This window comes from Gymnoscopelus braueri, assembly GCF_963280865.1.
Source record: "Gymnoscopelus braueri genome assembly, chromosome: 22".
NCBI classification, from domain to species: Eukaryota; Metazoa; Chordata; class Actinopteri; order Myctophiformes; family Myctophidae; genus Gymnoscopelus; species Gymnoscopelus braueri.
The window spans coordinates 6642904-6657880 of NC_137624.1; the positions used below are offsets into that span (position 1 = coordinate 6642904).

The 14977-nt window shown below is 41.2% G+C and overlaps 1 protein-coding gene across 1 annotated transcript in view; it reads left to right on the plus strand.

Moving 5' to 3' along the window:
- grin3bb (glutamate receptor, ionotropic, N-methyl-D-aspartate 3Bb) overlaps positions 1-7041 on the plus strand; it is a gene marked incomplete at both ends in the record, with an annotated part of 42397 nt that extends 35356 nt beyond the window's left edge. Inside the window, 4 exons of the mRNA XM_080420137.1 lie at positions 801-868; positions 1391-1538; positions 6502-6530; positions 6927-7041. Coding sequence (XP_080276263.1) covers positions 801-868; positions 1391-1538; positions 6502-6530; positions 6927-7041 — 360 coding nt within the window. The remainder of the gene's footprint in view (positions 1-800; positions 869-1390; positions 1539-6501; positions 6531-6926) is intronic.
- Positions 7042-14977: the final 7936 nt, after the last annotated feature.

A 14977-nucleotide genomic window follows, 5' to 3' on the forward strand; every position in this document is an offset into this window, starting at 1 on the left:
AAATCAGCCTCACGGTGGCGCTATAAAAGGCCAAATTGCGTTTTTAACTGTAACTGCACTGATCTGCGTGAAACTTTGCACGCATACTCCCTAGAGGCCAAGGAAAAACATCTGCCCTGCATTTTTCACATTAGCCTTTATAGCGCCACCAGGGGGCCGACTTATGTAAAACACATATTTTGAGATTAAGCCTTCAGATTTTATCCAAATTTCACGCAAATCGGTACACATGATCTCTATAGTCATGTAATCAAGATGGATCTCTTTGATTTTTCATATTCCATCCTGGTTGGCTAACATTGACATCTAAAGTTTGCAGGAGTGGCCCGTTTTGAACAAAATGCCGCAAATCATGAACGCAGCGTCTGATTGCGGTAGAACTTTGCACGTATATTCGCACTACGTTGAAGAACAAACGCCACCCTTTTAACATTGCCCTATTATAGAGCCACCACGAGGCGGATTTTTCTTTTTTCCAAACATCATGCAAATCAGTACACTCTATAGTGAAGTGATCAAGATGGTTCCGTACGATTTTTTATATTGCATCCTGATTGGCAAATTCCGAAAATTGCTGGCCCACAATAACCTACCTGACCTGGCGGAGACCTGTGCTCAGAGGAGCACTTTTTCTAGTTTATATCTGCAAAGTAACTAGTAACTAAAGTTTTCAAATAATTGTAGTGGAGTAAAAGTACAATATTTGCCTCTGAGATGTATTGGAGTAGAAGTGAGGGGTGCGGACTCCAGGTTAGGAGACACTGCTGAAAGAAACGCTAACTCTGTTCTGTGTTTGACAGAAAATCCATCGGGTTCTCAACATGACATATGACGACGTGAAAAGGAAGAGAGCAGACCAAGAGAAAAGGTGCAAACTCATGTACACACAGGGTTGGGATGCATGGATATCGTCGCTGTCGGGTGGAAGCCTTGTATGTCCAAAACCGTTGCTCTTCAATTCCATTTTAGTATAATGGAAAAAAAATCAGTTATTATTTAGTGCTTGTTAATACCTTTCAAAGGTTATACATGAATACAACCCACAGACATAATTAACCACTTTCACTTTAAACATTTTTTGAAAATAGCGAAAACATCTACTTCTACTTCTGGAGGAACATGTCACCCATTTTCAACCATATCTTTGTATACTTGGTCCTCACTATTAATAATATAATAATATAAGATGGCACCATTTTCGTCTACTCTACTCACTCGTGTCTCATTGGTGGGTTGTGGACAGTTCAGAAGTACACAGACTGATGGTACCAAGTTATAATCAACCGTTAGTGAAGGCCAATTACATGAAGATAGGTTGAAAATGGGTAAAGTGGTCCTTTAAGACGGCTGTGATGTCTGATTACGTTTCCCTTTAACCCCCCTCCCGCAGCTGTAAAGTTCAGAAATTCGAGGTCCATCCCCCTCCCCCCGGCCCCTCCCCCAGCAGGCTCATCAGGCAGGTGGAACAACGCTGCGTCCACAAGGCTCCGTGTCAAAATGCAGACGCTGAACACACGAGAGCTCCCAGCGCCGACAAGGTCGTTATGGTTTTTCATTTGTTTTCATTTTTAATTTCATTTTCACTCTTTGTCTTCTATTTCGGCTCACTTAATATCAATTTCACCGTTCTGTATATAAACACAAAACACGTCCCCTCCACCATACAGGTTAGAGAGAGAGAGAGAGAGAGAGAGAGAGAGAGAGAGAGAGAGAGAGAGAGAGAGAGAGAGAGAGAGAGAGAGAGAGAGAGAGAGAGAGAGAGAGAGAGAGAGAGAGAGAGAGAGAGAGAGAGAGATGAGAGAGAGAGAGATATATCAACATTATAAATGTACATGCAGGATTAGATTTTTTTTTAATGCCTTTTGCCTTAATTCAATGTCTGTGATGCATACGGGTAGTAGTGATGAGCGGGCCGACCCGTAACCCGCGGGTCCCGCAGGTCAACCCACGGCGCGGGTGGTCGAGTCAGGATTTCAGAGGCAATTATGCGGGCTGCGAGGTGAGCGGGTCAGCGCTCTCACACGCAAAAAAAAACTAAAACCCTATTTTGAACAACATGCTTGTTTATTTAGCCCATGACAATGTTGTGCTACTGTAGACATTTAAAGCGACTTTGGGTACTTAAAAGAGCGCTATATAAATCTGAGCTATTATGATTTGTCATCATGATTTGTGTGCATGGGGATCTCATCTTAAACAAGCTCAGTGCTTAATGAGTCTTCCAGTTTAGTAGACCTTGTATTGTGAATTTGTACTTCCGTCTCATGTTTTACTAAATAAAGTACATCAATCAATCAATCAATCAATCAATCAATCAATGATGATGATTATCTTTTTTTTTCCCACCGCGGGTCGCGGGGCGGGTTGAGCCATAGATTAATATATGGGTTCGCGGGGCGGGTTGAGGCGGGTTGGGTTCCGTGGCGGGGCGGGTCATGAAAAAACCCGACCCGCACATCACTAAGGGGTAGAGTTCCAAAAACCATTGCCCTGTAGGCCTACTTGACTGTATTTCTCATTACATTAGTTCTAGGCAGTGACACTGTGAATCGACCCATTACTATAATCATTTTGTTCTTTTCTTCAAACAAATATTCCTAAAGAATAACGCCAGATTTGCAGTCTACCAAAAGCCATGGCATACTTTGATGAAAGAGTATGTATTGGATCTAGTACTGCTCTTAAGGGCAAGACGTGCTGCCTTATTCTGGGCTATTTGTTATTCACGCAGGTCCTTTTTTTAGCTGCACTGGACCACACAGCTGGACAGTAGTCAAGATGGGGATAGCGCTAGTAGTGTCCGGATAACCTGGACAGCAGATGTTGGTGTTAAAAACTCTGCACATCTCCTGATCACCGTCTTAGTTCTGTTTTCAGTATGAGTAGAAGGAACAGGGTGGTGAAAGACTCGCACACCACATTTATTTTTTTACCTGCTCAACCGTGATACAGTGCTCAAAGTGCATGAGTGATAGGGGGACAAAGAGGACTCTCTGCGATCTGTTGGACAAGTATCTTTTTTATCCACCTTACCGCAGAAAATGAGAAATCATAACAGAGGAGAACCCACAAGTATCTTATTGTATACCTCCATCAGACAGTCATCAATTATCTGTGTCAGTTCTGTTACATGCTGAAAGCTCGTCTTTGTAGGCATGTTGAAAGTCAGTATTTAATTTGTTTTTCAGAGAAGTAGGACTGGATTTGATTGAAGGCAATTTTCAATGAGTTTTAGCTAACTGGCAGAATGCTTATATGGTGGCTGTTAACCCCTGTGATGTTTGTTTTTGTATTGTTTTGGTATTGAGTCAGTAATAAGACAGTAGGGAGTCATTCATATGGGAGCATAAGGCAGTAGGGAGTCCGTAATAATGAAGCGCAGGCTGTAGGGAGTCAGTAATAAGGGAGCATAAGGCAGTAGGCTATAGAGCAGTGTTTTTTTTTAGCTCAAGACCCAATAGAGAAATCAGATGTTTGCCCGGAATCCAAACTAGTTACAATAGCAGCTCTACAAGCTCACAACGCGTTGCAAGCTTGCAGGTCTGCTATTTTCACAACTTCTTAAACATTTGTTTTCTAATGTAGGGAATTTCTTTGATTATTTTTATTTTATTCATGAAATTATTTTTGAAAAATGTTTGAATTTGTTTTCAACTCATGAAAATGTGTGCAATTTTGTGGAAATCTTTAGAAAATATTATAAAATAATGGAAGCACAAGGAAGCACAATAAACTCATCAAAGGGCACAGCTTACTGTGTGTGATTATATCATTATTTTCAATTATTAATTAGTTAACTATAATAACACTGGCTCCAACCACCTCCTCCAACCTGTAGGGACCTCCTTCCCTCGGGGGTGTGTGAGAATGGAGGATCCAGCATGGAGGAGCCCACCTCCTGCTCCTCAGTGTCTCCTCCCAGGTTAGTATCGTTTAGCATTTTCCATTGAGTTTTTATTTTTTATTTCAAGTAGACTTTTTGTTTTCAATTTCAGTTAATTTTAAGTCGTTTTTAAAGCGGGTTCACTATTTTACAGCATAGTTTTTATCAGTTTTTTTGTGTTTTTGGTAATATGGGGTAGCCAGGGTCGAAATTCAAAAATACATCGGCCTATTGACAAAGACCGAGACCTAAAGAAGAGGCAGTTTTAGTTTTGTAGACACACACTAGCCTGGAATCCAGACTGATTTGCTCCGTTCGGCTGACTTATTTTTTTTCTCACTTCTCAGTCTGGCCCATGGCCCTATTTGACTCATATTTCACCCAATTACGTAAGTCAGGGAAGTGACTCAAATTTTTCATTTAATTTCACTGCAAGTGTCTGCCTGCTTCGCTTCACTCTGCTGTTGTTGCAGCAGACAGAGTGGGGGCCGGGGAGTTACATTTTCGGGGGACAGAAGCATGCAGTCCTGAGCCCTTCCAGCAGCAGCAAACATGTCTTTTGTTTTAAAACATGTGGCATCTTCAACTTTTATTTTAAAAGCTTTTTTCTCCCTCTGCTTTTCAGCACCCCCCTTATGTTTTTTCGAGGTGTCCTTTTCTCTCTGCATTTGTGATCGTCTGACTGAGAAATTTGTTTGAATGAACTCGTAGCGTGAAACACACAGGTATGGGAGGGTGTGGGGGGGGGGGGGGGGGGCGGGGGGGGGGGGGGTGCGCTCTTCCGGTGTCGAGCAAGCAGTGGCGGAGGCAGGATCTCTTTATAAGTAAAGACCTCTACACACTGTACGATATTTGAAATGGTCGGCGAAGTGAACAGATCGTTAAGCATTTCACATTGCTCGAGTTTCTCTCTTGAAATCGGGCTAAATATATCGTTGTGATTCTCGCACGATTGATTGGTCTGCGACAGGGGTTCACTGATTGCAAGATATTTCACCACAATGTGATCCCGACCCAATACATACATTTTTTTTTATTCCAAACGTCTCACGAAAACGTGAAAGGCTCCCGTGATATATGCGTGAGACCGAGACAGGACGCTAATGATTGACATTAAATAATTCTCAATTTCTCTCTCTCTCCCTCTCTGAAACAAACGTTTGAAAAGTCAACCAGTGTTGCCGTGTCCGCTTATTATAAGCGAGTTGCTTGTAAAAAATATTGGTGGTTGCGTTTCTTTTTAGCTTATTTCCAAAGTGTAGTTGCTTATTTGGCTTTATTTCTTAATGTTGCTTTTTTTCTTTGAAATATAGCTGCAACGCGTTGTGAGCTTGTAGATCGGCTATTTTTATTTGTATATAGGTTTAAAGTGCTCATGCAGCCTATAGTCGCTTTTGTTGGGCTTGTTTTCCTAGACCTGGTTGCTTATTTCTCGCGCAAAACCTGGCAATACTGTTCAGAGACACATACCTGCGTCACACACACACACACACACACACACACACACATCACACACACACACACACACACACACACACACACACACACACACACACACACACACACCACACACACACAGCTCTTCTCTCTCTCTCTCTCTCTCTGTCTGCAAGCCCTATTCCCTCTCTAATAATAAACAGCCCCATCGTTGAGCAGGCTCGCTCACTCTATCAATCTGTTTTATCATGTTTATCTAATACAGGACTGGACTGTCTGTAGTCTGTACGGTAATATTGCGGTTCTATGCGGGAGGACTAGCCACAGACCGTGTGCGTGGCTGTAATGTGCTCTCATTGGCTGTAGCACGGCTCTCATCAGATCCGACAAACCCAAATATCCAACATGCTAGAAAAGTAAAAATTATCGGGAACCGCTCGCCGACCGCAATTTATCGGGGTGTTTCTTCTCGGAGTACCTTACACACTGCGCGATCAACACCTCGCCGAGGAACACCCGATCTGGACTGAGATCGGTGGTTTTCTCGGCGATCACCAAAAAATATCCCGAGAGCCAAATCAGGTCAAATATCGTACAGTGTGTAGAGGCTATAAGGCCTGGCAAATACGTCGTAGGCGCTCGGAAAGGTTTATTTTAGGAGCGCTTGCACACCTCCCTTGTACCCCGACATGACAGATGCTCCATCACAGTAGCAGCAAAGCCCAACAGAGTTTTTGATCTAACTCGAGGTGTTCAATAATTTCCTAAATCTTTTTTGTGATGCCCCGTGCAGTCAAATCCGCGGTGTCAATAAATCCTACTTCCCGCTCTTTGATGAGTCCTCCATCCATGAATCGAAAACAAACTGCAACTAGTTCCCGTTTGGAAAGATCATTATACTCATCCGCAAGTATTGCAAACTATTGTCCACTGAGTTCAACCTTTATCTTACCAAGCAGGACTGATGCTGCAGCCTCAAGCAGCTCGTCCTGAATGTGGTTTAGGCGGTGGCGACCGTTTAGGCATCCTTGTGTCGATGAGCTTGCTCTGGACAAACTTTTTTTTTACGCCGGTGCCATTGCTGTTTCTCTGCTGTCTCAAGAATCAAAAATGAATGAAGAGAAAGATGCCAGGACATTGTGTTTGTGGTGTTTATATTGTGTGCATATGTCATGACGTAGAAAACCGGTTCTGTGAATGAGGCACACAGGTAGACACATTTCACACTCAAGTGTGAAAAGGGATTCTGAGAATACACATTGGCTCAAAAGACTCAACATCCTCCAGACACGCAGGACGTAGAGAGAGAATGGATGTGTATTAAGCTGTTTGTCGGCCTTAAGTATAGGGGGCGATATTCATAGTGAATATACACAAAAAGTTGTCTGGCGGAGGGAAGGCACAGTGTATTCGAGCGAGGTAAGGCACGGTGCCTACAGTGCGTTCGCCACTGCGAGCAAGTAACGTGATTGGGCCATCACGCAGCCCTCCCCAACTCCTCCCTTTTTTTGTTTGTTTTTTGTGTTTGTTTCTCTCTCTTTCAATTCTAGTTTGGTTTATTTTTGTTAGTTTTAGCTAACTATAATAACCTTGGTCTCCATCCCAGGCCAGGAGAGCTGGAGGAGCTGCAGGAGAACATTGAACACATCAGGGATCAGTTGCGGAGCGCTCTGGAGAGGAGGGCTGAGATCCACACCTTCCTGGACACTGCTGGACATTAGCCCATTGCGACCTGTGGCCCATTCTACAAAATGCCTTCTAAATCAATAGTTCTCAAACGTTTTTGTGCCAAGGACCCCCAAAATGATATGTATTTGGCCGCAAACGCCCCAATCTGAAAATGTTTAGTGCCAGGGACTCCCAGAAGAGAAGTTTGTGTTAAACACAACAAAAATAGCAAATGTACAAGCTTGCAGTGCGGCACAAAGTGACTTTTACTCCAGTACATTTCAAACACAAATATTGTATATACAAATATTGTATTTTGACTCCACTACAATTCTAGGAATGGAAAACATACATTATGAATTTACCACTTTAGCCCTATTTAAAGTATAGTGAAAATAGCAGATCTACAAGCTCACAACAAGTGACAATGTGATGCGTTGTGAGCTTGTAGATCTGCATTTTTCACATTTCTGGAAAGTTCTTTGACATTTTGGGGGGAAAATGCCAACACTTTAATACAGCAATGTATTGATATTAAAAAGAAAATATACTTTGTGATTTGTACTAAATACTTACGGTAAGTAGTATTTTTCAAAGCAAATACACCATGTTTTAACTCAAGTACAACTTTGCCAGAGCAACTTTAACCTAGTTGAGTAATATTTCACCATGATCTATACTTTTAACTAAAATATTAGGGTTGAGCACTTTGTCTACCAGTATGTCTGGACATTGGCAAGAAGGCAGGACTTATTTCCCTTTTGTTTTGCCTTCCCTGACATCGGCATCAATTTCTTTTACCTTTTCAATTTTTTCAAAAATACCTTATCTACAAGTTTGCACTTTTTGAATAGGCCTTAAGTGGTTCAATAAAATAAAGTTCAGTTCATGTATGTTTTACATTTACTTGTTGCTTGTTCATTGTACAATTAAAGTTAAACATTCTGTTCATATATTGAAGTTTTAATATATTTAATTAAAAAAATATTTATCAATCAAGAATGTATTCATTTGTTTGCTTATACGTACAATTTTCTGAAATAGAATATCTTATAAAATCTTAGTTGCACTTTTTTCCTCGAGACATTATTGGTTAAAATGTAATAATAATCCAACAGGGGCGAGCTAAAGAAATGGCATCGGCATAATGCGCCAGCATCTGGCCTATTCATTATGTGTAAGATTTTCTTTCGTAGTAGCTGTAGTAGCGACAATACTAGTAGATGGAAACCAGACAACTGTTGGTTGACTGTACCCCCACATAGACCTTCAAATCACTGCTGCTCAAACACAAGAATTCTAAAAGCACAAAGTACATACCTGATTACTTCACCAAGTCCAGAGGAGAGACATTCAGCCTCCCCCCGCCCCATTCTTTTCATCTTTACTTCAATAGTGATCAACTTTGCCCTGAGTTATGACACCAGCTAATATGTCATTCTTTTCAGCAAACATTTTTGTCATTCAACAGTAAAAAATATTAACAATCAAACCAAAATCAGAGATCAAGATGACTACGCAATGGTGCGGGACCACACTATGATACATTCAGTCATGTTTGCACTACACTGGGAAGCATTTGCCAGATCGTTGATCACTGAAGAGAATGACCTGGACTGGACTGCATATCTGTGCTTAACATCAATGCACAGCTACTAGGTGCCCTGTCAGAAAAGGATGTGGAGAAGGCATAGAAAAACGCCAGATGCAGAAAGCAATGCTCTGGCACTGCAAAGAACATTGTGTCTTGACCATAGAAATGCATGACGGGTGCTGGCAGCTCAAAATAGGATTTCTGTGGTCACGGCTGGCTCTGTGCTGGTGCGTGAAAGGTGGAAAATCACTGATCTAAATGAATAAATTAACGAATGGAGTGATACGGTCTGGAGCTGTAGATAGCAGAGACACGGACATCAGAATGAATGGATGGATGAATGAATGAATGAATGGTGGATGGATGGATGGATGGATGGATGGATGGATGGATGGATGAAGCAGTGAGAGTCTGGGGCTGCAGATAACAGTCACTGATCTAAATGAATGAGTGAGTGAGTGAGTGAGTGAGTGAGTGAGTGAGTGAGTGAGTGAGTGAGTGAGTGAATGAATGAATGAATGAATGAATGAATGAATGAATGAATGAATGAATGAATGAAGCAATAGTGAGAAAGTCTAGAGCTGCAGATAACGGATACACTGATCTAAATTAATAAATTAATGAAGCTATGAGACCGTCTGGCTGTAGATAACAGAGACACATACTGTATCTGTAGACTCTGCCCGAAGGGAAAGACATCAAAGACTTTATCCTGGAGTAACCCAGCATGTGTGTCAGACAGCTAGCATATAATGTACATTGAACAAGTTTGTGGCAACGGAGCACAGAAGACCCAACCGTGGCAGCTTTCAAGAGAAAGATGTCATAGAAGAAACTGCATGGAATCCTATCCTCCATGAAGGCACTGGTTCTCCGACATTTTCATGTCAGGAACCCCCATAAGAGAAGTCTTGTGTTATTATTATTATTATTAGGGGGCCAAGCACGTCAGTGCATAGGCACCCTTTTGTTTCTGTTGGTTTTATTAATTATTATTCTTACGCTGTTACACAGTCGTTTTTTATACTCTGCAGTATGGTAGAGGGTCATGAAAGTCTACCGACCAAACGAAACTCACAACCATTGGCAAAAGGGTGGCGCTATAGCACAATTGACAAACGCAAACTTTGAACAGGTATAACTCATTCCCCGTTTGACCTACAGCCATGACACGTCTCCTCATGAGGAACAAATTGGGTACTGTGACCTATGACCTCTGACAGAGGTTTGTACGTGAAAAGATTAAGCCTCCACGAGCCAATGAATATTGCAGTTTTATGAAAATTATTCATCTGCCCCTAACTACATGAATGCAGAGTCACATTTCTACTTTGCAATATGGTGGAGTCATGCCAAATAACGCTGAAACGCATCTTATTCCAATTGGCTGTAGGGCCTTGTTTGCCGTGCAGCCAGGAAACTCACATACATGCTTCTTCATGAGTAACAGATCAGTCACTTTGACCAGTAAGCTCCACAGCCTCCGCCATTTTAAGTAGTTTGGAATACACATAAAGCCGTACTTCTCCTGGAATCTTTTAGCAATCTGCTTAACATACTACACACAATCTATGGACCATTATCCAAGATCCCAGTTGAAGAGAAGTTTGTACGAGAAAAAATTAAACCCCCATGAGCCAATGAATATTGTAGAGGCCATGCGGCTTCATAAACAAGATTTAATTGGATATAAACATATCCAATTTGATTGTGTATGTGTTGTGCACACAGATTACGTGTTAAAGACTGTGTATCATTGTAGAGTACAGTGCTCAACATTGGCTTGCAGTTATTGCACTTAGCCAAAATGCAATAATAATATTAGGCTTGTCAATGAGGATGGAAAATAAAGTTTTCATTTTGGGGAGAACAGGGAATCTACTCTACAGGGAATTACACTCTCTCGCTCTCTCTTTCTCTCTCTCTCTCTCTCTCTCTCTCAGGCTGTATGTTTCCACGCTTAATTTAAATTGCAGCACAGAAGTCATTACTTTTTTAATTAATGAAGGTCCACTTTTTAAAGACAACATGAAATGGTGTTATGACAGTATTTATTTTCAATTTTGTTACGTTGTGAAAGGGGCATGATGCATGACAGAAGGTAAAATGTTACTTTTCTGCAAACTTAAACAGGGCTGTTGTAGCTGAATGAATAGTGAGGATGCCTGGGAAACAGAAGGTCTCGTGTTCGAATTCAGGCCCTGGCTAAACCGACTGGCCAGGAATAGTGATTAAAAGCTATAGCCTAATTACAATAGTACAATTGTGTCTGTTGAGTAAATGAAATAGAGAAATTGGCAAACTTTTGTCATGATAACTGCCATTTTAACAATTATAAGCAAGATAATAAAGACATGCATTTTAATATCTACAATCCCTCAGAACTCTGCTCAGCTGTTTCCAATGCTCATTTATTGATTTAATGTTTTTTGCATATTGCATACAGCATTGCTTGGCCCCCATATTGCTGCTTGCAGCTATTTTTATTATTATTGTAATGTTGTCTGTTTTGGTAGTGTTATGTTTTTGGTATTGTCCTGTTGTGCAATGTACTGTATTTTGTCTTAACACAATTAAAGGTAAAAGAAAATCAAAAACTACTATATATCATAAGACATGGAGATACTGGTAAGACAGTATACATTATGTGTGCTGTATGTGTATTTTAATGTTAAATGTTTTAATTCCACTATGTACATCCTATTGTGACACAATAACTTTAGTCTGATAAAACACAAGAATCATAAAACACTCACTCACTCACTCACTCACTCACTCACTCACTCACTCATGAAATCTGTTTAGATGGTTGATTCCTACCAGTTAGATGTTAACTGGTAAGAATAATTGTCCTACCACAACAATATATTTGTATTATAAATTAATATGTTTGAGGGTTTAAAATCCATCAAGGCAGAGTTTGTGCCCAGCAGCAACGACGACGACGCAACGCAAAGAATAATGCTCACTTCTGGTCAGACGAAGGAGGCAGCCCACTGTGCCTAGAGCCTCAAGTGTCGCCAACACCTGCGGCAACATCTCACCAGCCACCCTAAGCCCCCAAGAGACAGTGGGGGCAGTAACCTGCCACTTGGACACAGGCCGGGGTCTGATCAGCCTCGGTCGGGTCGCCTGGAGGAGGGTGTCTGTTGCCAGACCCGAAACACCCAAGTGACTCCAGGACACTGATGATGTGTCCAAGTTTGTGCATCAGTTGATGTTTTATTAACAAAAATTACATATCTTGTTTTTAATTTGCTTTAGATTTGTTTTTTAATAGATTAATTAGATATATGAATAGTGAACATGGCCCCTGGAACACACATTCATCAGCTGGTGAGTTTCAATGCAAATATTATGGACATTTTAGAGTGCTAATTACATTAATTGAAAGCGGATTAGGCATATCAGTTTTAATATCAGTATCAACAGTGAACATTCAAACACGCATCCATTACACAATATTATGAACTTGGCAGTGAAGACACAACAGGATTCAAGATTCAAGATTTTTATTGTTTCGTCTAGTAATAGTAAACATTGTGTTTTGGTTCCTCACACATGTTAGCAGCAATAATAAACAGTAAGAAAGAACAATGATAAAGGGAGAATAGAATGCATGTGCAAATACATGTGCAAATACAAAAAAATAAGTCCATGTCTTCATAAGAACAATTACACACTTTTCTAAATTCTAAACAAAATGAAGGCTGAAAAGGCATGTATAAACACTGTTCATTAAAAGAAGCAATGAAACAATGCATTTTGTTTTTGTTACACAAACGATAGGTCACAGTATGTTCCATTTAGTGCAACCACAAGCCTTCGTCCTCCACACATTATAGCTGTAGAATACCGACGCTCCGGTTTGCTCTTGAAAATCTCTATAAATACTCCAAACCTTCAATTAGTTCTCTCTCAAACTCGAGGAGAAACAGGTTGTGTAACACTGTACTTCTACTTGCAGTTTTTATTATTTTGACTCTAGAAATTAGCAGTTTAACAGCACATCTTGATCGTCATTGGTAGTGTAGCCTTTTACATTGCTCTTCTCATGCTTCTGACAAGCCTCATCCATGTTTTTCTGTTTTTTAAAATCAGTGTCTGAATTTGTCATCCCCGTTTATCGCAAAATGCCGCCACATCTTACAAAACACAGCATCGTGACTACTGCTGTATTTGATGAACATGATCAAACCCGCCATACCATGCGGAGGAAAAGCTCCTGGGAGTCTGGCAGAATAATGTAGCTGGGAAGCTCTTTAGTATGGGCTGGGCCAACGGCTCGTCTATAGAGGACAGGTCTGATGGAGCCGCCGCCACGCCGGTGTGGGAATCTGCTTTCAGTGCCTTGCCCGTGGTCACCGGCCAGGAACGGGGTGAAGCACAGGACGAGGTGACCTTGGTGACGGAGGCCCTGGTGTCATCGGGAGAACTGGTTCCTTGTGGTGGAACTTCCCCAGAGCTCTGTGGCACAGAGGAGAAAGTGATCTGAGGGGTGGAGGACAGGGTTATTATCGTTAATTAAAACTAATTAAATAACGAAAACAAAACATAAACTAAAATAAACATACAAATATGGCTTTACAAAAACAGTCTTTGTCAAGTCTTTGTCAATATTGCATACATGAGTCTAATATTCCACAGACGCCAGGTTCTGTGAGAGAAACAAGCAACCAGCGTCGTCTCGTTCTGCACGAACGATAGCTCATGCGCGACTTTCAGTGCATGTTTGAGTATCATGAGACTCCACGATGAGCAGTAGTAGAGAAAAAACTAACTTTGCATCGTTTATAATAGACGATTTTCACTCTTACACAGGCTCCCATTATGCCACGGAGGGGGTCGCCAGACTGCATGACAGGGGACTCTCTGGAATAACTCAACGTCCATTTCAATGATGGTGAGTGATTAGCGACACATCAAAGATAACACTTAAAATGTCCAGATCTCTCCTTTAAAAATAAATTAAACTAAGCCTTAAACATATAAAATATACTAAACTATCAAACCCACTTTGAAAACTAGTTAATTGTAAACAAAATGAACAAATAAACACTAGTGAAAACATGTAAAAGTATAACAACCTTGGTGGAGGTCCTGGTATCATCAGAAGAAGTGTCTGGTGTAGAAGCTGAGGTCAGCAGTGTAGATGAAGGAGGCCTAGCAGAGGTGAAACTCAACATGTTCTGGATGAATGTCTTCTTTCCCTGTGGTTGACTCATTGTGGTTAGCTGTAGTGATGACACAACCACTGCTCTGTGTTGTTTATATACAGTGTGTGAGGATGTTGTTGAAGACCTTATGCAAAGCAGGTGGGTGTGGTCTTGTCTATTGTTATCATTAAGTACCTGTCCTACACAGCCAGATTCCATTCCCCAAAGTTCGGTCACTCGCTCACTCTCCTCGCTTCCTCCACTCGCGCCTAAGCCCCGCCCCTGCGAGGAGCCGAGGATTATTTGCGAGGACGAGTGGCCGACCAGCTGGCCTCAAAGGATCGGACTGCACTTAGCGCGTCATTTCAAAGCGACGGCAAATTCCGCGATCACTTATGACGTCTCAAACAGCTGGACCAGAGCCGTGGATGAAAATATACATGCATAGAATAATATGCAGGTATAGAATAATACAGAATAGAATAGACAATTCATCAATGTGGATGGCCACATTGTTATCTTTATAGTTAACATTTTGTGCAAAGCCATTTATTCCTGAAATAGTGAACAAAGCGCCAGGATGAGCAAACTTACATTTATGAATTAAATCCTGACCCGTCCCTCTTTTTGCTCGTACAGTCCCCAGACCCCCCACCCCCCGCAGCAGTCCCGCACGGCACTGCTGCGTATAACAGCCACCGTATATTACAGAGTATGTCTGACTCTGAATTACATCATTCATGCAGGTTGGCCATACGTCCTCTTTTACCCGGACATATACTCTTTTGGGGGGCTGTCTGGGGGGGTTTTATAAAATCCTTCAAATGTCCGGGGTTTTGAGAGTTTGGGTGATATCCCCCCACTTCTGGGACGAAGAAAAAAGAAAAAAACTCAGACGATTTTGTGATTTTGCTTGATATTGTTTGATAGCGAAATAAATCATGACTGATAGACATGAAAGAAGACCCTTCACAGCAAATTGAGAATTTTAAAATTTAAGAATCGGTTCAGAATTGAATGAGTATGGCTATAGTTAAATAGCGTAAAGTGTCCTCTTTTTGGGGAATTCAGAATATAGTCACCCTATATTCAGTCTATATATAAATACAATACATTATTTTAAACATAATCTTTGTCACAGTAATTTATAGTAGTCCATGCACTGCATTGAGGCATGCACGGAGAGAAATGAACTATCAGCTTTTGAGACAGTATAAGTGTGCACAATATATTACAATG